General features: G+C 39.3%; 1 protein-coding gene across 1 annotated transcript in view; it reads right to left on the reverse strand.

The window, feature by feature from the left end:
- Positions 1-23,553, reverse strand: part of mecom (MDS1 and EVI1 complex locus) — a 188,716-nt gene that overhangs the window by 12,551 nt on the left and 152,612 nt on the right. The window contains exons 4-11 of the mRNA XM_088346136.1: positions 17,387-17,492; positions 17,173-17,286; positions 16,995-17,106; positions 16,554-16,701; positions 15,134-15,290; positions 8,474-9,842; positions 7,570-7,657; positions 6,579-6,605 (exon numbers count right to left, since the gene is read on the reverse strand). Coding sequence (XP_088202262.1) covers positions 6,579-6,605; positions 7,570-7,657; positions 8,474-9,842; positions 15,134-15,290; positions 16,554-16,701; positions 16,995-17,106; positions 17,173-17,286; positions 17,387-17,492 — 2,121 coding nt within the window. The remainder of the gene's footprint in view (positions 1-6,578; positions 6,606-7,569; positions 7,658-8,473; positions 9,843-15,133; positions 15,291-16,553; positions 16,702-16,994; positions 17,107-17,172; positions 17,287-17,386; positions 17,493-23,553) is intronic.

Consider the following 23,553-nt stretch of genomic DNA (forward strand, 5'->3'; position numbering starts at 1 on the left):
GGAAACCAGAAATATTCGCGCTTGTGAGAACATAATAGAACTGCAAAGGGTTCACATGTGCACTTTCTAAATGCCTGACAATTATTTAGGGGTGGAATACAGCAGGCTATGACAAAAACAAAACCTAAGTCAGTGGCAATTTTCCAAAATCCAAGCTTCACACCAGTCTTTTGTCAAGATTGAATCCTGCAACTGGTTTTATAATAGAAAGACCCCTCCAAATGTTATTCAGAACCCCACTTAGAATAATATAGAGACTCTATAACAACTAGATACAAATCTACACAGCAAGCACTTACTCTTACTCAAGTAACTATTTAGATAAAGAAAATCAGTTTAACTCCAGGTCACTAAATCAAAAGAAATTTTCCTCCTCGGTGTTGGGGTAAAAGACGCGCGGGTTTCTCCCTTTACCTCCCTCACGTCAGAAGTCATTTCTGGTTCTTGCCAATAGCTTACAAGCTTTACAATCTTTCTTTCTGCTTTTTGGCCAAAACTTCCAGTTTGTTTGCAGCTTGTAATCTGCAGAATTTGATTTTCTTTTCAGTGCCATTTTGTTCAGTTTCACTTTCGTTCGCTGCACGTTGCCGAGATGCACACGCTCATTTAGGTGCTGCACTTGCAGTGCAGACTTGATTTGAGGGACTTAGTAAACCCCAAGCTGAGTGGTTCAGCCAAAACGCACAGTTCAGCGCTGCAGTAGGCACAGTCGGAGTAAAGCATCACTTTTACTATGGCAGCAAATTGAAGCTTCTGGTTTATTTCAGGCTCGTTTATCAAAGCAAGTTAATACGTCAGGTTTGGGCGGGTTTGGGTTTATATACCTGTGACTCGGGTTGGGTCGGGCTGAATTTTTTCGACCCAATCTTACCTCCAATTGGCACTTCATGTATATGAAATATAGTTTTAAAACAAATTTTAATCCTCCATAGTATTCCTTATTTTAACTAAATCTACCTGTAATCCGATGATGTCTATTTTACTGTAACAGAAAACAAATTCATTGTTTTAATATCCTGATAACATAACACAGTTACATGTATTCCGTTACTCCCAAACCCTGATTAATATAAAGACAATTCAATTCTATTCTCCTTTTACCATCCTGCATTCCACTCCCTGACCTGCCCTGAAAAGTTTTTGTATTGTTTTGCAGAACTTTCTCTGCCAAAACAGACACAAGGAAAGAATTAACGACTGAAAGCAATCTGCTAATGAAGTTGAACAGTCGCTTTCATCAGATATCCTCGGAAGAATTACGCCTTCTTGCTTGCGCTCTGCGCGGATATATGGACAAGAAAGTATTTGCTGCGAGGTGGTCAGAGTTGATTAATCGCAACCTGTGTGTGTGAAAACAGATGTGTACGTGTGTTTATGCTTGGACGAGAACGTATTTGAGATGCATGCAAAGGAGCGCTTACGGGCATGCATGTTGTACCGACTGCGATTGTACGTGTTGTCAGATCCACGTCCGTGTGTGTTTGTGTTTGCACGTGGAGTGATTCATGTCCACTGCCGGCCAGTAAACCATTCCGTGCACAATGCGGGCAGACAGCACATTCGTCAATATGAAAGATGTTGACATTGCTGATCAAGGGCCAGACATGGGTAATAATGATATCGCTTGTGCTGAAAGGGACGGAAAAGGGGGAGGAGTGGGGATACAAGGGGGAGGCAGAGAGGCGGTGGTCCCAATAGAGCATCGGGCCCGACAGGCAATTCCATACATACACACAAACACATCACGCACACAAAAAGGCCCTAAAATTTGCATTATTTTCAGCTTGTTTCTATTTCATCAAGGCAGCAAATCGGCAGTGATTGGGGTCTGTTACGGGAGCGCTGCCTCCGCGCTGACATTCCATCTCTTGTTTTCAGCACCGTCACATTCGGGCTATTCGCTAAGATTGAGTAAATAGTCAGCAGAGAGGTGAATACGTTCTGAAGGGGAGCGTGACCAAGGACAAGAAGATAGGCAAAATAAAAAAAGAACATGCAATTGCAGTAAAAGGATAGAAAATGGATGGAAAGAAAAATTTGAGTCTCAGAAAAACTATCAAATGACAAAGCAAGAAACCATTTTTGGTTGGGCCGGCAGGCGAGTGTAAAATTCTGGATGTGATCGCAGTTGTAAATCCGGACGTCATCATGATATGAAAGTTATTATGATGATGTGTGTTGTTATATAGTTTTCAAAAACTATGAGAGATACTGCATGAGGCCTTGGCTGAAGGGTTAAAAAGGTAAAGCTTTGGAGTCCCTAAGGGTTTGTGTGAGGACCCTTTATTGTAAGAAATGACTTTTGTAAAGTTTCACTAAAAATAAAGTATATTCTCTTTGCTGATGTCACTACAATATCAGGCTAGGGTAACAATCCATATATCATACAATATTGTGTATATTAGATTACATTAGATTAGATTAAGGGTTGGCATGGCGGATGAGTGGTTAGCGCGCTAGCCCCCACAGTTCAGATGTCCTGGGATCAAACCCAGCTTCCCTGTGCAGAGTTTGCACGTTTTTCCCGTGGGTTTCCTCCAGGCACTCTGGTTTCCTCCCACACTCCAAAGACATGCATGGCAGATTGATTGTACTTAGGTATGAATGGACGTGTGAAGGATTTTATGTCTCTGTGTACCCCGTGACTGGCTGGTTGGTAACCAGTTCAGGGTGTCTCCCTGTCTACTGCCCGGAGTCAGCTGGAATTGGAGGATAGGCCGTGCAGAAAATGGATGGATACAATAGATTAGATCCCTTTGCATCGTATCATAGCAGCACACACAGATGTATATATATATATATATATATATATATATATATATATATATATATATATATATATATATATATATATATATATATATATATATATATATATATATATATATATATATATATATATAATAATAATAATAATAATAATTTCCTTGTATTGTCATTCTGTGTAACAATGTACACAGAACGAAATGTCGATTGCACCTGACCCGTTGTAGCGAGCCGATGCAGCCGCAGCCAACAGAGGGCGCCGCCGACCACTTTTTAAGTCTTAGGAATGACTCGGCCGGGGCGCGAACCCGAACCTCCCAGTCTCAAAGCGGGCGCCTTACCATCTAGGCTATATATATATATATATATATATATACATACGTTTTTAGACTTATATTATTCTATGTGGGCGGCATTATCTCAGGAGGTAGAGCACTCATCTTGGGATCACGAGGTCATAGGTTCGATTCCCGGCTCCTCCGTGTTATATGTCGAAGTGTCCTTGGGCAAGACACTGAATCCCTCATGCTCCCAAAAAGGTAGGCGCCTCACATGGCTGACTCCTTATTGGTGTATGAGTGTGTGTGTGAAGCACATTGTAAAGTGCTTTGGGAGGTCTTCATTGACTTTAAAAGCCCTATATAAATGAAGACCATTTACCATTCATCTCATTTAAATTTAATTTGGTCAAACTAGTTGTAATTTGTTAGGTGTAGGAACAGCTACCAATGGATTCCCTTTGCAATATGGTTGTTTACCTTTTATGAATTACCGTATTTTTATTCCCATAAGTTGCACATACGTCTCAGATTCCATTCAAAATGTAGAGCGCGCCCTATAAGGCAGTGCGCCCTGTTTCTTATGCAGAGTGCCAGATGGAGACCAGCTTGGTAGCCTTAGGGTTGGGCACCCGCTCCCGGGTCCCAGGGGTCACTCGGATCAAGCATTGGCCAAGTCAAGACTCACAATAATCTTGGGTGAATCTAATGTTTTTGTGAGATTGTTTACATTTCCAACTAAATGCGACTTCTATGCGTCTCCTGTGACATTTAGTTGTCTCTTTATTGATTGCCATCACATCCCGCTTGCGCGGAGGTCGCGCAAGGTCACACTCAATGCATTGTTAACGGAAGTACTCATGGATGCTAACGGCGTAACATATCTAGCAATTTGAATGTTATTGAGCTAACAGAGGCTAAAGACAGTTGTTTCCTACCAATATGAAATCAATCGAAAACCTCATTTTCCCTCCATTGAATGCTTTCTGTGTTTTCGTTCACCGTGTTGTGTTGATTTCTACGCAGAAGAACATGGAAATTGAGCAGCCGTGAGAAAATTGAACATTAACAAATCAATGGTTTGCAAGTTGAAGGAATCTGAAAAACGAACTCCGACAAGTTTTTATCTGTTTGTTCTACTTTTTAATTAATATTCAGTTAAACCACAACTAAACTCACTTTTGCTCCTGCTGATTTTTTTTAAATATGCACACTTGTCTGCGTGTCTGTGTGGTTATAAAGCATTCGCGCAGCACTCTCACAGCACTCACAGCCAATGAGCCGGTGTGCTGTAGTTGTTGATAAAAACAGAAATAAAACCAACTACGGAGGGTGCGCCTTTAAACATGGTGCACCTTTTGGGCGTTAAATTACGGTAGCTTGATTAAATGTGTTTAATTTCCCCACAGTACGTTGTGTGTGAAATGTTTAAGCTTCTTAATGTCAAGAAGAGAGCCGACTGCACTATGAGGTAATTTTCCCAAGGTCATTCACTGTACTATTTTGGATAAAACGCCGCGTTAGTTGCACATGCATTACAACACACGTACACAAAAATCACAGACACCTCATGAAAACCCCTTATATTATCCCCAAGGCAATGTTCAAGCATTTGTGAACTTGCTTGTTGCTGTAGTGTCGCAGTGGGACCAGTGCTTGATTGGCTATCTTCAGAAGTCTGTGATGCTGCGAGAGCCTAATTAGTGAGATGCATTCTCAATTGTTGATCTTTATCAGCAACCAGATGTTTGGCTAGAGCATCAAGCTCAACCCCTCGATTCCCTCCCACTCCCAGTGAGTGTCCCACAGAGACTGTTACCCTTGGACATTTAAAGTAGCTCCGACTAAACAACTGCCTTGACAGCACAGTCTACTGTCGCCGCTTCCTCGCTCATTTGCAAATGGCACACTCCATTATCTGTATAAGCAAACATACTCAATGTTCTAAAGCAGTTTTTGAGGGTGTTGCACTGCTGGAAATTCCCATCTCAGCCTTTATTTAAACCAGCCCAGTACATAATTAAGGTTCCCAAGATGTAAACAAATTAAAATGATTAAAAAAAGGGGAAAACCAAAGACATTGAACTGCTATATTAGTTTTGAACGATAGAGCTTTCAAGGGAAGCAACCAATTTTTAGAAACACCTCACATACTTAAGCTTTTATTTTGTATTTCAGAATTTGCAAATAAAACTTAAAAGTCACATTGAACCAAGGAGGTTGACTTAAGATCTAAGCATACCTTCTTATACCTGTCAACCACAGCCATTCGCTCCCCTTATTAATGATTGCAATTACCCTTATTATGCAATAAGAAACCTTGTAAATACAACACAGCACCTATTTACTCAGAGCAAGACCGACTATGTAGAGTGGCGCGAGAATAGCTAACCAATATGACTTCATCTGCTACCAGCAACTGATTAGAGCCAAAATGGTAAAGATGAGATCAGTCCAACAAAATATATTGAAAAACAAAAAGAACATTCCCTGACCAAATTTTTTTATACAGCCCACACATTATGAAATGAATGAAATATGTATACGTTGACAAGAATGCCTTCTCAGCCTTTTGCATCGACTTATGACCCCAGCTGGGACTAAACTGATCTTTGGCGTCTGCCCCTTGAACTCGTATGCATGATTAACCATGAAGTCTTTTTAAGTATGTTATTCTAAATAGGCCACTAAAAATCAAATATGGTGCCCACCATTTCTTCTAGTCAAAACAAGTCACATTTATTTGTATAACCCTTAATCTCAAAATGTCTCAAAGGACTGCACTGGTTACAACTACACTGATCTTAAACCGACATGCGGGCAAGGAAAACTCAAAACCTCAGCACGAGGAAAATAAGAAATCTTTAGAAGGGGCACACAAGAGGTAAAACCCATTCCAGGATAATCAGGCTGCAATAAATTTAGCATTGGGTAACTGTACACAAAAAAGTGAATATTATGGCAATTAATATCATACTAGCTTTTTTACAGTATCTATGATCGCAACAATACCTGAAAGCAGAATCAGCTGACTTGTAGTGACCATTTTACAATAAAGAACCTGAAATTTAGGTATTGTAAATAATCATTTGGTAACAATGTATTTCTTTAAAAACATTAGGGTTTTTTTGCAGACGTAATATAATTTTATGTGGAATGGTTACGCAGTAAGACTCCTCAAAATTTGGGTATCAGTATTTGTGTCGGTTTAAACAAACGAATAATCAACAACTCAAATTATTATTATTGCTATTGTTATTAATAATATTTCCACATTAATACAGGTTTTCGAATGGTTTGAATTCACACCTTACACAAGTCCTTTCAGTCAAATTATTCTCAATTTAACACATGTTTTTCTTTATTGGAGGCGGATGAGACAGTGAAAATTTGTGTTGGCCAAACTGTCAAAGGGACAGAGAAAACCCAAGGTGTCAAGGTGCTGGGAAATTTAAGTGTTGGAACAAGATGGTGAAAAGCAATGCTCCAGCATTCTTATAGTGTCCATGCATGACTATGAGAAATATAACTTACCCAAGAGCTCTGATCTGGCAGGCGAAACTGTAGAGCGGAAAGGGGGACATAGTCAGAAACTTCCACATATTTACATAACTTTAGCTAAACAAGGGTTTTGATGTGTTCAACTTTAAAGAAGCCATTAAGTGCAAAGTCATCTTGGCAGAATTACCGGTCACTCTTATAGTAACTACCACTTCCCTGTGCTTGATATCAAAAACATAATATTACGAGGCAGTAGGTAATATGAGTATTTATTGGTGAGCTATTTAATAACCTGCTAAGCATTAAAGAAGTTGAATCACATCACAGTTAAAAAAAAGTTATTCAGTCTTTCAGGTTTTCTTGGTATGATTTATGGCCATGCAGTGACTCAGTTGACTGAAAGCAAACCCACTCAAAAGTATATGGGGGGCCTCTTGGCTGGTTCGACTTAGACCTACACCAGGCTTTCTGGGAATGATTTGTGTGTCCAGACATCATAAAGTCATAAAGATGGCTTAAGCACTCTGTTAGTGTTTCTACAGATAGGACACCTCATTAAGGCATGTGGTACGACCATGTGGTCGTTGCAAGCTGCCCCTTTGCAACAGTCCTGACAGAAGACATAAATCAGTCAAATGAAACAGCCTGTAAAAACCAGACCTGAAATGGCTAAAAAAAAGAGGGAAGATAGGCTTATGACTGAAAAGGTGCTGTTTTCACTTTGCTAGGCTGTTTTCACAAGGATGACGGATCAAATGTGTGTGGAGAACCCTCGCTACTTCGTGCTTCGGTTTTAGCTGGTTCACTGCTTTGCGGATTTTGAATTGAATTGTCTTTGTTGTCGTTGATATCAATGCATCGTGCCTTGTGTTCAGCAGACAGCAAATACTATCACAGGGGCAGGTTGGGAAGGGCTTTTATGAAGGTGCAACGCCACTTCGCAGATGTTCACTCTTCGCGGGGGGTTCTGTACCCATTAACCGCGATAACGGGGGATACCTATAGCGGTGGAGTATGAACATACCTGAGGATGAAATAGGAAGCCTGGAGATGGCCGCATGTACTTGTCCTTCAACGTCTCAAACGGATCACTCATCCTCCTCTTCTCAACCCTGCTAATAGTAGATTTCCATCAGCTCCTAACACATTTACTCAAATAATTCATTGCTTGTAATATAAAGCTAAAATAGTAAAGTCTGCTTACTGTTCAGTTGTCATTTGTGTCAGCAATTTTGATGCCACCACATTCATTAAGTTCTTTAAAAGTTCACAATCGGTCTTGCACTTTTGCATATTTCAGTTTGCCACAATATATAATGAGTGGAGAGGTGTTGTAAAAGGATAGTGGGATGTTTATACGTGTTCTAAGGGATGGGCAGGGCACCTGTTTGATGCGGCAGGGGTAAACCAGTGAAAGCTGTCAGGCCTTGCTGTTGAAAAGAAGAGTGTGTTCTGTCACCCTGAGTAACATGGCCGCTTTCTTGTGTCCCGTTTCATCTGGAGGGACGAAAGCATGACCGACATGGGTGCTGAGGTGCTTAACTTGTTTGGGTGTTTGGGCATTTCGGTTGACCATGGTCCAGAAAATGTTGTGTTTTTTTATTACTTTTTCCTTTTTAAATTTTCTTTATTTTTGTATGTGTTTGTCTTGCTGTCGGTCACCCCTCTCAAAGGATATGACCAGGGTAGATAATAGACAGTTTGCAAGAATAGTTATTGATTTCACTGGTGTAACACCACACTGTAAAATTATGTGTGAATTTTAAAGAGTTGAGATTTGTAAATTTAATTTCAAGACAATGAAATTAAATGTTGTTGTTTAAATTTAAAAAGCGATTTAAAAAAAATGGCGATAGTGCAACACGTAAAGTGGTAGTGTTCGTGACTATGTATGTGATTTGGGACGAAATCACTGGGAATAACAATACCTGTAGATGGGATCCATGAAAAAAGGAGTAGGTCTGGCATGTTGTAATGAAGAGTCAGGCTTTGGAGTCACTGTGACTGTCTTCTCCTCTTGAGGACCCTCCTTTGATTGCTTCTCTTCTCCTCTAGCACTACATCCACGCCCCCTTATCCCTAAGCTGAGGTCCAAAGGCTGATCCTGACTGGACAAGTGTGAAGTTTCTTGTTTTAAAGCGGTAGTCTTCTCCTCCTTACGTTTCGTGGTGAGGTCAAACGGTGACTCTAACGACGGAGCTTTTTTGCAATCATCTGCCTGAAACTGCAGCTCCCCCTTTTGCACTTGGGATCTCACATCTCTGTCTTGAATTGGATACACTGGTGGAGAGAAAGATGTGAAGAAAGGTAAAGGGAACATAGAAGGATAGGGCAGTGACCCCACTTTTTTGTCCTGCAAACCAGCTAGGCCTGTTGAGCCAAAGTATTTTTCAGCTATGGAGGCAATGGCCTTAATCGAGTCATTCACAGCCCCTGTGACTGCTGTATTCTCATTCAGTGAGGAAGTGATAGGGGAAGATTCGGCTAAGTGTTTATCAGCGCAGCTGCTCATCAGGCTCAGATTATGGGGGCTTCCGTCACTGGTCTTCCTTTTGAGGTTTTTGCCATCTGCCCCTTTATCTCTCTCACTGTCCATATCACTTTCAAGTTCAGAGCTCGACATACTGTCAAGATCGCTTCCACTCGGTGTGCTGACATCATCCAGATCACTGCTTTCAGACTGGTCACTCTGCTTGTTGCGTTGCTTTCTGGAGGAGAATGACCTCTGAGTTTGAAGTCCTGAAGCTAGGATCTGATTTTCAGGTGCACTGTGGTCCTTCTGGAGCGCTTTAAGCAGTTCTCTGGACTCCTGAACTCCTGGGCTCGGAGGCAGCCGGGGATTCCTACTCAGCTCTGCACTATTCCCAGCAACAGCAGGGTGTGATAGCTGCCTAACAGGGGAAGAAGTGGCTGGAATGAGTGGTGGGCGGTGGTAGATTCCAGAAGGGAAAAGGCCGGGGAAGCTGAATGGGAAGGCTGGCGCTGCAGGGAAAGTAAGCCCGCTATGATGGCGGCTAGCTCCAAAGTAATCAGCCAAACTGGCACTGCTGTGACTCATGGCCAAAGCGGATTTGTCCAATCCAGGGGCACCAGGTAGTGGCATATTTTGAGCAAACATTCCTCCTGTCGTAAAATGGTTCTTCCCTTCGCAGAATCTTCGGTGCTTGTTCAGAGAGGATGTGGTGCTGAACATCTGCCCGCAGTCTTTGCACTTGATCTGCGTCCTGCAGTCGGCATGCATGCGTTTGTGGCGACACAGGTTCGAGAATTGGGTGTAGGATTTATGGCAGACCTCACCTGCAGTGCACACAAAGTATACAAAGGCGGTTTTGGACTGTGATTCAGGGATACAAAAAATATCAACAATGACATCACACAAGCACATTTACTTAACAAGTGACACTGAGGAAATGCAGAGGGAAATGCTTTTGTTTCCTTCAATATTTTGAAAATGGTCTTCCATCAGAACAAGAAGGGGGTGGCGTGTCCAGATCCTGGTATTGTAATCAGATGACAGTGTAAGTCGGTTCTTCCCACTCATCACCTGGACATCAAACCGGGTTCCCAGGCATCACTGGCCTCATTGTGTCCAAAGGATTCCGTAAACAATTGCATACGCAAACACACAATAACTCGTACAACAACACTGAACTGACAATCCGAGATAGGACACACAAAGGAATGCAAGTGTACTAACATGCACAAATGCACACAAACACACATTCTTAAGTGTATGAAGTACAATGGCGCTATTTTAAGTTTGTGAAGGAAGCAGAGTTGAATGACTCCTATCCTGCAGTCTGGTTCCCAGGACAGGTCCCACGTCCTAGCTGCCTCCCACCCTTATTGCCCACACTCAGCCTCTCCCATTGCCCCTTTAACTCCCTCACCTTGTCCCCAAGCTGGGTCCCTGTCATCCTGTGCTAGATAACCTTCCCACAGTCAACTTAAGTGCTATTGTGACACTGTTTGACCCTGGATGTGCAAACATGCATAAATACTTTATCTTTTTCATAATTACATTCAGATCATGGTTGTCATGGCTAATCAATATTTTCTATAAAAAACTCATCCTGAATGTCAATAAATATTTGTGTATGAATACAGTTGTTTTAAAAGTGATAATAGTAAATAAAGACCAAAAATGTTTTGTCAACAGGATACAAATAACTGATTCCAACTACTTAAAGGAGCTGTACAGGACTTGGTATTTTTTTACTCGCTGCCCGCCACCGCCTGGCTTGTATCATCATCATTACAGCATAAGTCAGCTCGTTCATGATGCGGGTGCAATTAAATGCTCCCTAGTTAGTTATTTGTATAGTAAGGAGTGTTGTCAGTAGGAGGAAGCGATACTGTGAATTTTGGTATAGATCCGCTCCAAATAAATACTAATACTCAATAACGATCGGATATGCTTAGGAACTTCATGTTTATAGAATAATTGAGAAAAAGCTGCAATGTAACAAAAATACAAATACTGCACGATAATTTCAACTAAAATATATTCCATTGCGCAATATTTTGAAAATAAAGTCCGTAAAAAGCCCTTTTGGTTTCTTTGCCATAGTCACAACAGATACACAGATGTTGTTCAGGAAAACAATAACATGTTTACATTTTTGATTGCAGTTAGTTGCTCTCCTTTTTCATGTGTTTGTGTCAATTTGTGGTGTTGCCACATTAGCAGATGACTTTACCACACAAATGACACCTGGCATTGTCCTTTCCTGTAGTTGAAATAAAGGTTGTGCTGCGCTTGTTTGCCTCTGTCATATTTTTGATAGGGGTTTCGCCATATATTTAGCCCGTCTTTCTAACTGGCAAGCAGGATGCAGCAGCAGGCCAGGTAAGGAGAGGTGTTGAACGTGTTCCTGTCAGTTACACACTCAGGTCTAAACTTAGAGAGTGGCTGACGTCTTTGGCTGAGAGGAAATGGCGGGGTATTAAAACAATTTGGTGAAGGCGCGAATTAGTGATCCAAAGACTATAGTGTCAATCTGATTAAAGTACTCGCTCAGTATAAATAATATCGATATTGCGATTGATCTGCCCAACCCTAGTTCTCAATATGGTTCAAAGAAGGAGGTGAGATGTTGGGTAACTTGAGATGTGCAAATGTGGAACAGCTGATCATAAGATGGCGCTCATTTTCTCCACATGAGTACAGTGTGTAAGGTAACTAAGTTCTGAACAGAAAATCTTAATTTATTCAGTTTTTAAAAGATACAGACTTGTCAGTAAGCAAGAAACACATAAAATTGGTTATAGGGGGGGCAGCAAATTGATTTTTTTGAAGTTGTTAGTTTATTTTTGCTTTGTGCCACAGAGTGATGAATATAAACTAGGTGCAATTATGAGAGACCACGAACCAATATTTATATCTGGAGAGCGAGGTAAATTAGTGTGCAGAGAGCAAGAGTGGGTAGTAAAAACTCATAGGAGCAGCTCACAAAACTAACCTGTAAGATAAGTGCAAGCTTGGCAAAAGTAAACGAGCTATAGGCTTCGAAATCACTCGACTCAGTGACGACGCCATGCTGGGATGCGAATAAGAAACTCAATTTGGTCGGCCCACCAAGTCCAGAACCAGCTGCAGGCAAGCACCACCTAATGTTTTCTAAGTTGTTATTTTTCAGTAAACCCCCCAAATAAATATAATGGTAAAACACAAAAGCATCATGTAAAACATCACCTACTGTACACTGTAGCAATTATTAGATATACAATTACCTTATTTCCGGATTGCAACTTGCGATAGTGATTTATACTTGAAAAACATTTATATGATTTCATAGACATGCATTCAAGTGTGTTATTCTTTTGTATGCTTCCCAGGCTCGACATTTTCTACTTTTTTGAAATGTAAGATCTTCTTTGTCAAAAACTAGCAATGTCTTCTTCTTCCACGAAACAATATGTTTCTTCTATGCAGAAAACTAGCAATATCTTCTTCTGTGCTGTCTGTTTTGACTTTTTATTTTACCCAAAAAGGTAGCATTGGCCTTTTCAAGTATTAAGGCGCATTATTAAAAAAATATGTCTTATACTCAATTGCAATTTATGCAAATGAAGTACCATATTTTCTGCACTATAAGGTTTACTGGATAATGAGGCGCACCCAAAAAAATAGTCTTTTGTCACTTTATCCGCTTCTTCACCTGTGCGTCATAAACCTCCTGATTTAATATGTGCACATACGTAAAAGAGCTTGTATCGTATTTTTCTGAAATACTTCCCGTTTTCTGTCTTTCGCAATGTTATTGATGAAAGGGAAAGAAGAGGAGAGACTTTTTAACTTATCAGAATGTATTGAAATCACTGTTTCTGGAACATTAAAATGGTGTGATAATGAGATAATTTCTAATGCCTTTACATATGTCATCTGTACCACTGGTAGTCTAGTGGTGAAGCATGCCACCTTCCCCGTCAAGACCTAGGTTCTAATCCTGTTGCATACATTATATTGGAGCGGTTGGGGCTGGCGATGATTATTGATTGAATTGATTGATTGATTAATTGATAGATTGATTACATTGCTGTAATAAACCACACCTATCAATACTACATATGCATTTTTCGTCTTATCCACCGTATTCTGTGTATAAAGCTCTCCGGGTTACGAGGCCTACTTTTAAATTTTGGGGTAATTTGGGGTTTTTAGGAGAGCTTTATAGTCTAAAAACTCATCATATACAATTGTAGGATAGTAAAGGGAACACATTCCTATTAGTTCATCAGTAGATGACGCCAGCTAAAATGCTTTTTAAGACAGATAAAGCTATTTCATTCGCAATACTATATGCTGTTCAAGACACATTCTTCTTCTGAAGAAGTCTTGGTCCTTCTCCCTGGATAGCAATGGTTTATTCTAAACGCAATAATAAACCACAATTGACAAACCTATTACAGTTTATGCGGCCATATGGGCTCAAACTTTAGTGCATGTGGTTGCTATTGGAAAAAATAGCACTGAAGAGATGGAAGAATGAGTGAAGGGTGACACAGTTGGGGGTTAAGCTCAGCTAGCCCTGCATAAAAGTATGTATATTAAATGCCTGGTGTTTGAAAACAATCTGGTGTGTGGGTTGCCTTTCTCAACCGAGCATCTGACAGGTTCAGAAAAGAAGGAAAAGGTTTGAGGTTGTAATGTTTTTGGGAAAGAAAAGTGTGAAAGGTTTAGATTGTGTCTTGCCAGGCAGTGAAAGAGGGCATTTGAAGGATTTAATTATATACTAGTTAAATAATGATCAGCATATTTGCCTGCTGGTGTTTGTTGGCTGACAAAATAACCACTAAAGGTGGGTGCATCGAGTATTCACATCGTACCCATACTATTGTCCTGGGGTCAATACTTCGCTCCTTCACCAATTTCCTCGAAGAGCAGCTTCTCTGAGCAGATAGCGCAGGCAGAGGAGCACAGGAGAGGGCAATGGGAGAGTGAAAGAGCATCCAGATCTATCTGCCCACCCCTACCAGAAGTATGCGTGCTGTGGGGTGTGGACTCTTGAATTGGTTCGCTAACTTGGCACCACCATAAACTTACTTAAACACATGAAAAAAACTCACTCTTTACAGCGCAATGAGCTGCAACAAAAATGTAAACATGTTACTGTTCCTCAATAAAAATCAGATCCTCAATAAAAAACAATCCGTTGTTAACATGGTAACAGAGCCAAGTTTAAAGTTTAAAAGACACTCAAAATAAGGCGAAGACATCTGCAGATTATAACCTGGCAAAGAAAGCATTTCCAATAAGTTCTAAAAATACCTCCGCTGAGCCCTTTCTTTTTATTAAATCCTCTAGGTTATAATGCTGATTCGCCCTAAAGGGTGTGGGAATCAAAAACCAGCAACATGATTGGCGGATCGGGACAATAATGTGAACAGTTCATAATAGTCAAAATAACAAACAACAGAGCGCAATACTAGTCAAAATATTGTACTGATATCCCATGCAATCTTCTTTGCAGGTGTCCAATTCAAAAACAATACGTTATTAATTTATTTTCAGAACATTGTGGAATGGAAGGGTCTTAGTTATGTTTTTGACATTGTTAACCAGTATTCTTACTGGATTAAATTGTTTCTTTTTCGGGTTAGTCTCTCTTAACGTTAGTTCTGAAAAGGTTGTAGTAAACATATTTATGTTTTATACTGTTAAAGTTTGCACTGTTGTAATTTGATAAGAATAAAATGATTTGAAAAATGGATATAATCTTTGTGCTGTGTTGATTGTAATCATAGACTTAATCAAAGAGGGGTAAGGTGTCAATTATTAAATGATCGCGCAAAAAGTATCAGTATTGGATCAGTATGGATCGATAAGACCCCGTATGGGCTTTAATTGGATTGATACCAAAATTCAAAGTATTGCTAGCCCCTACTAACTACTAAATTACGTCACTACTCGAAATATCCCCTGTTTATTTTATCTAACCCAATATATCATTAGTAGCATTGGCCAAGCTGATAAGGATCGAACAAGGATTCCCAAAACAAGTTTTTAACCATACAATCATGTCATCATCGCATTATTATTATAATGTACTAAGAAGACTTACATAGGTAGGGTCTTAGTGACTTACACATGAAGGGCTTGACACTGCTGTGGATGTGCTTATGCTGCTTTAGCCCCGAAGACGTTGCAAACGTCTTGCCACAATCAGAGCAGGCGTGGGCTCGAGCCCCTACGTGCTGCGAACGGATGTGTCTTTGCAGGTTACTGGGGTCTGTGAACACCTGCTGGTGGAAGGAACCACACAAGCACACACAGGGGTGTTACTATCCACCAACAATACACAAACAAATTGACTTAGAATACAGTGGTACCTCTACATACAAGCTTAATTCGCTCCAGGATCTTGTTTGTAACTCAGATTGGTCGTGTAACGAGATCATTTTACCGATATGAGATTATTAAAAACTAATTTGCTCGTTCTCGGCCGCCCAAAAGGATCAAAATAACCTTAAATAGCTATAAAACACATAATTAAAAAAACAGTTCAAACGGTAATTACATATCCAATATATTGTAATAAGCTAACATGAGTGAGGGCACAGGACCCTTTATGATGCGTAAGAATTTACTGTCCACTTAAAATTAAAGTTACTGTAACTTTGAATGAACGTAAACACGGAAATATTTTTGCAGGACAATTTTATTCGTTGTTTACTGTTTCACTTTATTTACTCATCTTAGCTTCACTTGCTATCACTTTCTACAGGTCTTTTGAAAAAATGAAAAAAAAACAAAAAAAAAAAACGTATCCAAGCAAATTTGTCTCACCCTTTCAAAATGTTACAAAAATTCGTAATGCGAGTGTCATTTCAGAGTCTGATGCCCAGTTGCCACTTTATCTGGTTGTTTTTTTCGACAACTTCTTAACACTAAGCACCTCTTTAATTTACTTTGTAGATGGCAGTTTCTCTGGTTCCTCTTCCTCTTTGTTGTTTTCTTGCAACAGGAATGGATCATTTTTCAAAAATTATTGCAGCAAAGCGCTGGGTAAACTGCTCCGAGACTTTGTGATCGGCACTCGCTGCTTATCGATTGTACTCTTTGGCTTTGTCACTAACAAAAATACCGCAATTATGTTTGTGTGTGGTTTTCAATTGGCATAATTCTCCTGGTTTTCTAATGCACCTTAATGTTTCCCTTTTTGAAACTCAGGGATAAGCTCACAGAGTCACTGAAATTAGATCCTATAAAATGCGATTAAAGTCATCAAAACAAACTCGCTGCAGGATACACGCACTCTACAGGTATAACCTAGGGCACAGAATCAGGGGCCTGATGGCGAAAGACGCGTGCGCAAACTGGAGCAGTCTCGAGCGATCTGTAGTGGTCGTCTCTGGGATTGCTCCTGAACTGTATCATTTTTCGTAAAGCGAGCAAGACTTGCGTTTCAAAAATCTTGTGCGTGGAAGGGCTCGTATAAAGAGGTACCACTGTACCACAATGACAATGCCTGATCACAGTCTTCCCCGAAAAAGTCGTCACTTTACCTTTGAGCAGTTTTCACATTCGTGGTGCTTGCCACTGTCATGTGACATCTGATGTCGGATCAGATTGGACTTCCAGTTGAAGGCCTTGGGACATTGGTCACACTTGTATTCTCGCTCCTCAGAGTGGGCCAGGGAATGAGCCTCCAGGCTGCAGGCAGCATAGATACAAAAAAGAACAATAAATGAGAAGGGGAAATAAAACCACTAAGGGTGTCAATTAACCTGGATTTTGTATCTGGGCTTGGTGTTATTCAAGCCTAAAAACAATTCTTCGCTTAAAAGATGATGCCACCCTGGATGGCCTGCCTCACTAATTGAGTACCACTGCTCTAAATAAATTTGGTTTCGATTTCATGCATCAAAAACACGCTAAAAAAATCCCCAAATCCGAAACAATACGACAGCGGGTAAATGTGTTAAATCAGTGGATAAAGAAATCACCTCTGCATATCAGGGAAGACCTGATCACACTCTTTACACTCGTGGAAGTCATGAGACATGTGGAGGGGCCGCAGGTCGTGAGGTTCTTGGGCATTGAGGTCGCTGTCCTCTCCTAAACACAACCAGCATATTGTCGTGTTATAGAAAGCATTTGCTCTTCGTGATTAACAATTCACACCTGCATCGAGAAAGGAGGAGGGGGGCATCCCACACTCCTGCATCTGGTGGTCCAACAGTTGGCTGCGGGACTCAAAGTGCTGGTCGCAGTCCTCACAACGGAACTGCCTTTCCTCTGAATAATTGGGAGGGGTAATATTTAGTAAATTGTTGAAAAAAGATCAAATCGCAAAAAGATAATTCACATTTATATGTGTGTGTGTGTGATTTCAGACCGTGCATATCAGGAGCCATGGATGAGACACATGAATACTCTTCTGCCTTCATGAAAAGTAGAAGCTCCTCACCCGGGAAAATATCTCGTGTGACTTTGTAGAAGATCTGGAGAACATACACAAATGCATAGGGTGAGATGTTAGTAGAGAGTTTCCAATTAGGCACATGGTCATTTATAGTCATTGAGTAAATTTCTGTGTACAACATCACGGCAACAAACTAAAGGAAAAATCACTTTAAAGTATAGTAATTGCCACCTAAATGCCATTATTTGTATATAACATGCATCTATTTTTTTGCCTTAGAACTCAAATGTTTGGGTGCACGTTACACATGAGGTTTTACCAAGGTTTGTGCATTGATTGAGCAGATATCTCTCACCACTATCTAAAAACATTGGATGCAATGGAAATCAAACCCGGGTCTCAGCAGAGTCAACACCAAATCTTCTGACGGGATGACATACAAAAAGGTATTCCATTTTATCTTTTTATCGCACTATTTTTAGACATGGTGCCAGAGGCAAATGTTAGCAAATAGAAAAAACATAAAGTCGCCAGGAAGGATATAAATAAACACAAAAAAGCATGATGAGGGAAACTACTCTTTTGTGTATGTGATGATGAATTGGATTGATTTGATAGACATTAAATAAACACATTGTACATTTTATGTTGGCACCTTAACAAAAATGGTGTGAATATGAGATCAAATCGAATGCCCTCCAGTATGTCACCTACTGTATATTACCACTGGTACGGTAGATAGGATTCTGCGTTCGATTCCCACGGGTAAATTGTGTTCCACACATTAGGAGAGCAGAACATTAGTATTATGTGTTTCATTTTATTACATTTTGACGGGTTCTTCTTTAAAATAAGGAACTAAAATGGGCAAATATATATGATATAATTGAGGTGGATACAAACTCTCATTTCAAATATATGTTGCTTAAAATATGGTAAAAAAAATATGTCTGTTTGAGGATTATCTAACTTGTGTATTTTCTCACTTAAACTAACCTAGAGGACTTTTTGGTACTCATGGCAGAGCATCGATTGTACAGCCTCTGGATTTTGAGATGGACAGCCCCACAGCTATGTTCTGAGAACTCTCAGTTTGTATCTGTGATCTTTGTTTTTGATCCCTTATTCTCTTCCATTAATGAGCAACTCTACATGAGCAACTGCAATACACCTATTTTTTCTTGCGTAACGGCAGTTGATGCTCGCCCACAAAAAGACAAAGGAAAAAAACCATTGGACCAGGTAACGTCCTGTAACTTGAAAAACGTCTAAGCTGAGACACTCCCAACTCTAGATACCACGGAATTGCAAAAATATCTCATTCATATGACAATTTATTTCAATCTAAGTAGTTTTGCATAAGGCATAAAGCAAATGATTCGTCATATCAGAAACAACTTTTTTCCTTGTCACCATTAGTCATAAGCTAAGATGTTGGCACTAACATTTACTCAGGTCACGCCCTAGTGACTTCTATAAACATGTTCAATTGATTTTTAAGCTATTTCATGTTATATGACATCATAATCCAAACGAATGCAAAGGGTACAAATCCACAATTTCAACATCTTGGAACGAAGTGCCGAAAACGGCCGCCGAACCAACAGAAAGGACTGTGCTCTGAATAGGGTGTTCAGTTTATTATTACCACTGAGCTAATGCAATTATGGGAAGCAACATGAAAGGCTAATTGCAGTCTGTTTCGGACTGACAGGAATTTCAAGCGTCTTAATTTTTTATTAAGCTCGTCGCCTTCCTTGAACAAAGAGGCAATTAAAAAAAGAGGGCACCAAGATAAATCAGCAGAGACGATTAACAGGTTTGATGTTTGCCAATGCAGTTTGCTATTACAAGCGATTAGATGGAACATTTTGACAGAGGTCTATCATGTCAGCAGAGGTGGGTAGGGTAGCCAAAAATTCTACTTGAGCCAACTCAAGTAAAAGTATTGGTACTTTAAAATAATATAACTCAAGTAGTGCAGTGGTTGGCACATTCGCCTAACACGCAAAAAGTCTCCAGTTCGAGACCGGGTGGAAACATGTGTAGGCCTGGAGAGGGATGCACTAGGCCAGGGGTCGGGAACCTTTTTGACTCAAAGAGCCATAAAAGCAAAAAATATTAATTTTATTTTGGGAAAGAGCCACACCATATATTATGAGACAAATTTACTAAATTGCTAAACCCGCGCCCCAGACAAAAGCTTAGTCTTCAGCACATTTATTTTTGATGATTTGATAAAAATTATGAAAAGAGAATAATGCCAGAGCCCCTGTCCCAAAATCAAAAAACATACCACTTTAAACTTGTCTCTTTCTTGCAATGACTCAAGATCGGTTAAACTCCTTTTGACCCTTTTTTATCATACATATTGGTTTCAAAACCAGATGCAAGCATTTATTTTGTAAAAACGTCACAACATTCTGAGAATAGGGAGCCTTATGTGCTTACCTTTGGCGAAAGATGGGAAGGAGTGCTAGTACTTTTTGCATAGCTCCACCCATCCCTCCCACTCACCCAATCAAATGACTAAGTTCTCTTCCGGTGTTTTGGCGTATTTACAGTTCTGTGGATTCATCATAAGGTATCTGAACACTGAACACAGATTATAAAGTGAACTTTTATATAAAGGATTCTTTAGCGTTGTACAGCTAAAACGAGTTTTTTTTCCCCATTTTTTTTGTGTGACACCTTGACTGTAAATTGTAGTGAAAAACGTGCCATATATATACTGCGAAGTAATCATTTGTTAGTAAGTTTCGGTTTAGCTTTACGTGTAACTTAATAGAATAGACGAAACAACTTTTGGACAAGATGGAGAAATTTTGCATGCAATCAAATCTGTCTCTGAGCCACAGATACTCGTAGAAAGAGCCATATATGGCTCGCGAGCCATAGGTTCCCGACCCCTGCACTAGGCTGTACTTGCCCAAGACACACCACAGGATATGGTGGCCCTGCGATCTAGTGGTTAAGGGATACACCCACCCACCCAGAAGTAAAAAATATACTGAAAGGTTTGGGTGCACGTTATACACAATGTTTTATCAAGGTTTGTGCACAAATAATTACCTGAATAAAAGTAAAATAGTACTTGAGTATTTTTTTTACCAAATACTAAGTAACTGTGCAGCTTTTTATAATGATTTTTTAAACAACCATTCAACAAGATCATCAAATCATCAAGGTCTATCTAACCAACAATAAATTAAATTTCATTTAAAACAGATTAAGATAATCAAGGCAAATTCAAGTACTTTAATTAACAATAAAATAATAATAGTATAAAATGTAATATGTATTAATCGAAGAAAATAAATTAAGCACAGTAGCACTTTTAAAGCCCCAGTATTTTTTTAAACAGGGTCTGCAGGCCGAACAACAAGCTAACCCACGGGTCAGCGACCGAAAATGTTGAAGGAGCTGTATTAGACCCCCCAAAAAACAAAAAACATGTCAGGAGCCACAAAAAATGAAAAGCCCTATATGAGCTTTATCATAAATGCAACACATGCTGTATGTATCAATATTAGCCTACTATCAAAATGACTACGTTGAATTCAGCACATCCCGTGGAGAATAACGTGACTACTATGTTGTAGGATACTGACATTGTTTTACCACGAGTTATAAATACAATTACAATAATTTCACGGGGAAACCTGTGCATGCCTAATGGAGTTTTTTTTATATTTTGATTCTCAAGTATTCAATAAAATACATGTAATTGTTTTTTTAATATTTTGGGGAAAATAACTCAATATTCATTATGAAAAAGAAATGACTAATTGGCCAAGTTACATCTAAATCAATAAAATGATAAAACAATGAACAGGCAGACAGATAGATATACACTTAGGTAGGTAGGTAGATAGATATTTTTTCGTTTACATTTTATAGGTTTAATTTTGGGCATGTTTTGTGCAAAATAATGAATACATTTTAATACGAACGATCAGAACTTTTTGAAAAATTATTATTACTATTTTGTTCGTGTGAGAAACAGTTTCCACTCAGATTGACTTGACAGGAAATGTGAAATGCATAAATGCTCTCTACTAATTAGTACTGTATGTGAAAATCAATGGACTGAATGACATGAAGTACTAATATATTCGAAGCCATGATATACAAGGGCTTGAGCCGGGAGGGCTGGACTGTACAACGGACGGTTTGCGAGTCTAAAGTACGGAAAGATGGACGGAAGAACAACATTTACAGCTTTTATCAAAAAAACGAGAGATCATAAATTTGGGATACAATTGCCAATTTCTACCGCAACCGAATGTTGTATTTTTATTATACAACTATCATTTTAAGCTACTTTTTGGAAAGCATGCCCATTTTGACGCCAAACGTCCATGATTTCAGGGGTGTGATGGGCCTGAGCAAAGCATGGTTTTGTTCTCAAGTACGGCATGAGATTCACTTGTCTTGCGAAATGTTTTTCAACATGGTGAATGAAGATAATGACACTAATAATCCATTTGGCTACATCTTCAAACACGTAACAAAGAAACTCAACACAATCATTTAAGCACTAATTGCAAACATTATCTTAATGTCAAAGCACACCTCAGATTGCCACGTTGAAAGCTTTGGCAACACATTTTACATATCAAAAGGGTGGGAAAGGTATGGAATGGAGTCATTAACATGCGGATAACTTCAAGTTTTAGGGAAATTCTGTCTTTTATAGGTCATGTTTGCAACATTAGGTTTAGATCATTCATTCTTTCATTTAGATGAATCAAAATTTTGGTCAAGGAAGTTGTGTTAAAATAGTAAAAAAAGAAAAAAAAAGAAAACTGGTTGTTGTTTTCTTCCAGGTTCATCATACCCAACAGTTATGACTCAATACAGGTAATTATTGGCACAACCAGTTGCCATTTTTTGCAATGGATCTTTGCATCTTAGATGGGAAATAGGTATTTAAGTTATTGTTGTAATGGTTATTTATCAATTCATCCCCCCTTGTTCTATTGCCCATCTTACTTAATTTTGAGTCAATGTATTGTCACTTTCATAAGAATAAATGATACGTTTGAAGTTTAGTAGACACTCAGAAGACATAAATGGATTTCAGAACTGGAGAAAAGGAGAGACTAAACCTCGTCAAAACCCTTTCTTTTCATTAACTCTCTTAGGTTACATTGGGGATCCACACAAAAGGTTGTGGATATCAAAGAACAGCAACATGATTGGTCGATAGCGACAATGCAAACAGTGCTTAATAGTCAAAACAACGAACAACAGTGCGCAAAAATGAACAAAATAACAAACTGGCATCCAATGCAGTCTCTTTCGCAGTTGTCCAATAGTAAAAAAAACAGAATACACTTATCAACAACACTTGTTTATTTAGGAGAATGGAAAAATCCAAAATAAATCCAAACCCAATGCTCTATCTGGCCGCTAGAGAGCAGTAAAGGATATACTCTTAGCCTTAGAAAGCTTAGTTTAGTAATTTTGTCTGTTGTAGTCTAATCTTATTGCCCATGCACTGCTAAAACTTTTATTTTATGTTTATTTTTTAATTCATTTTAAATGAGTACGACAAGGCAAAAGTGATATTTTTCATAGCGCACACACTTGAGTTTGTGTATCATGGTGAGTTGGTGCAGGTCAGGTCAGGTCAAGTTTATCTGTATAGCCCTTAATACCATGAAGTCTCTAAGGGATCTAAAACTTTCATGGGGGCAAGGAAAATCTCAACAACCTCAGCATGAGGGTAATGAAGAAAACTTGAAACGGAGTGGCACCAAATAGGCAGGTGTAAAACTACATTCATGCAACTATCAGAATAATCCAGTAAACACATCAAATGCCAAACAAAAAATCATTTGTTTCCCATTGTTTTTAAATGAATGTGTTACGCTTAGAAAATATCTTGTGTCATCCATGGGTAGGTAAACTAAACTAGGCTAAATGATGAAGCGAAGTATAGAAAAACAACTGTAACTTAGACATTTTAAGTTGACATTCTTTTGCTGTCCTGTCCCGCCTGAGAACAGAACGTTTGGATCCGCTATCATAGCCAAACTGAGTTTGACATCCCTGATTTAGATAATATACAAGCAAAAATGTATTGATTCAATCTGCAAAGTCAGTGAAACTGTTTAAATTTAGGCTTAAAACAC

Source organism: Urocampus carinirostris, chromosome 10 (genome assembly GCF_059441175.1).
Source record: "Urocampus carinirostris isolate Australia breed hairy pipefish chromosome 10, RoL_Ucar_1.0, whole genome shotgun sequence".
NCBI lineage: Eukaryota > Metazoa > Chordata > Actinopteri > Syngnathiformes > Syngnathidae > Urocampus > Urocampus carinirostris.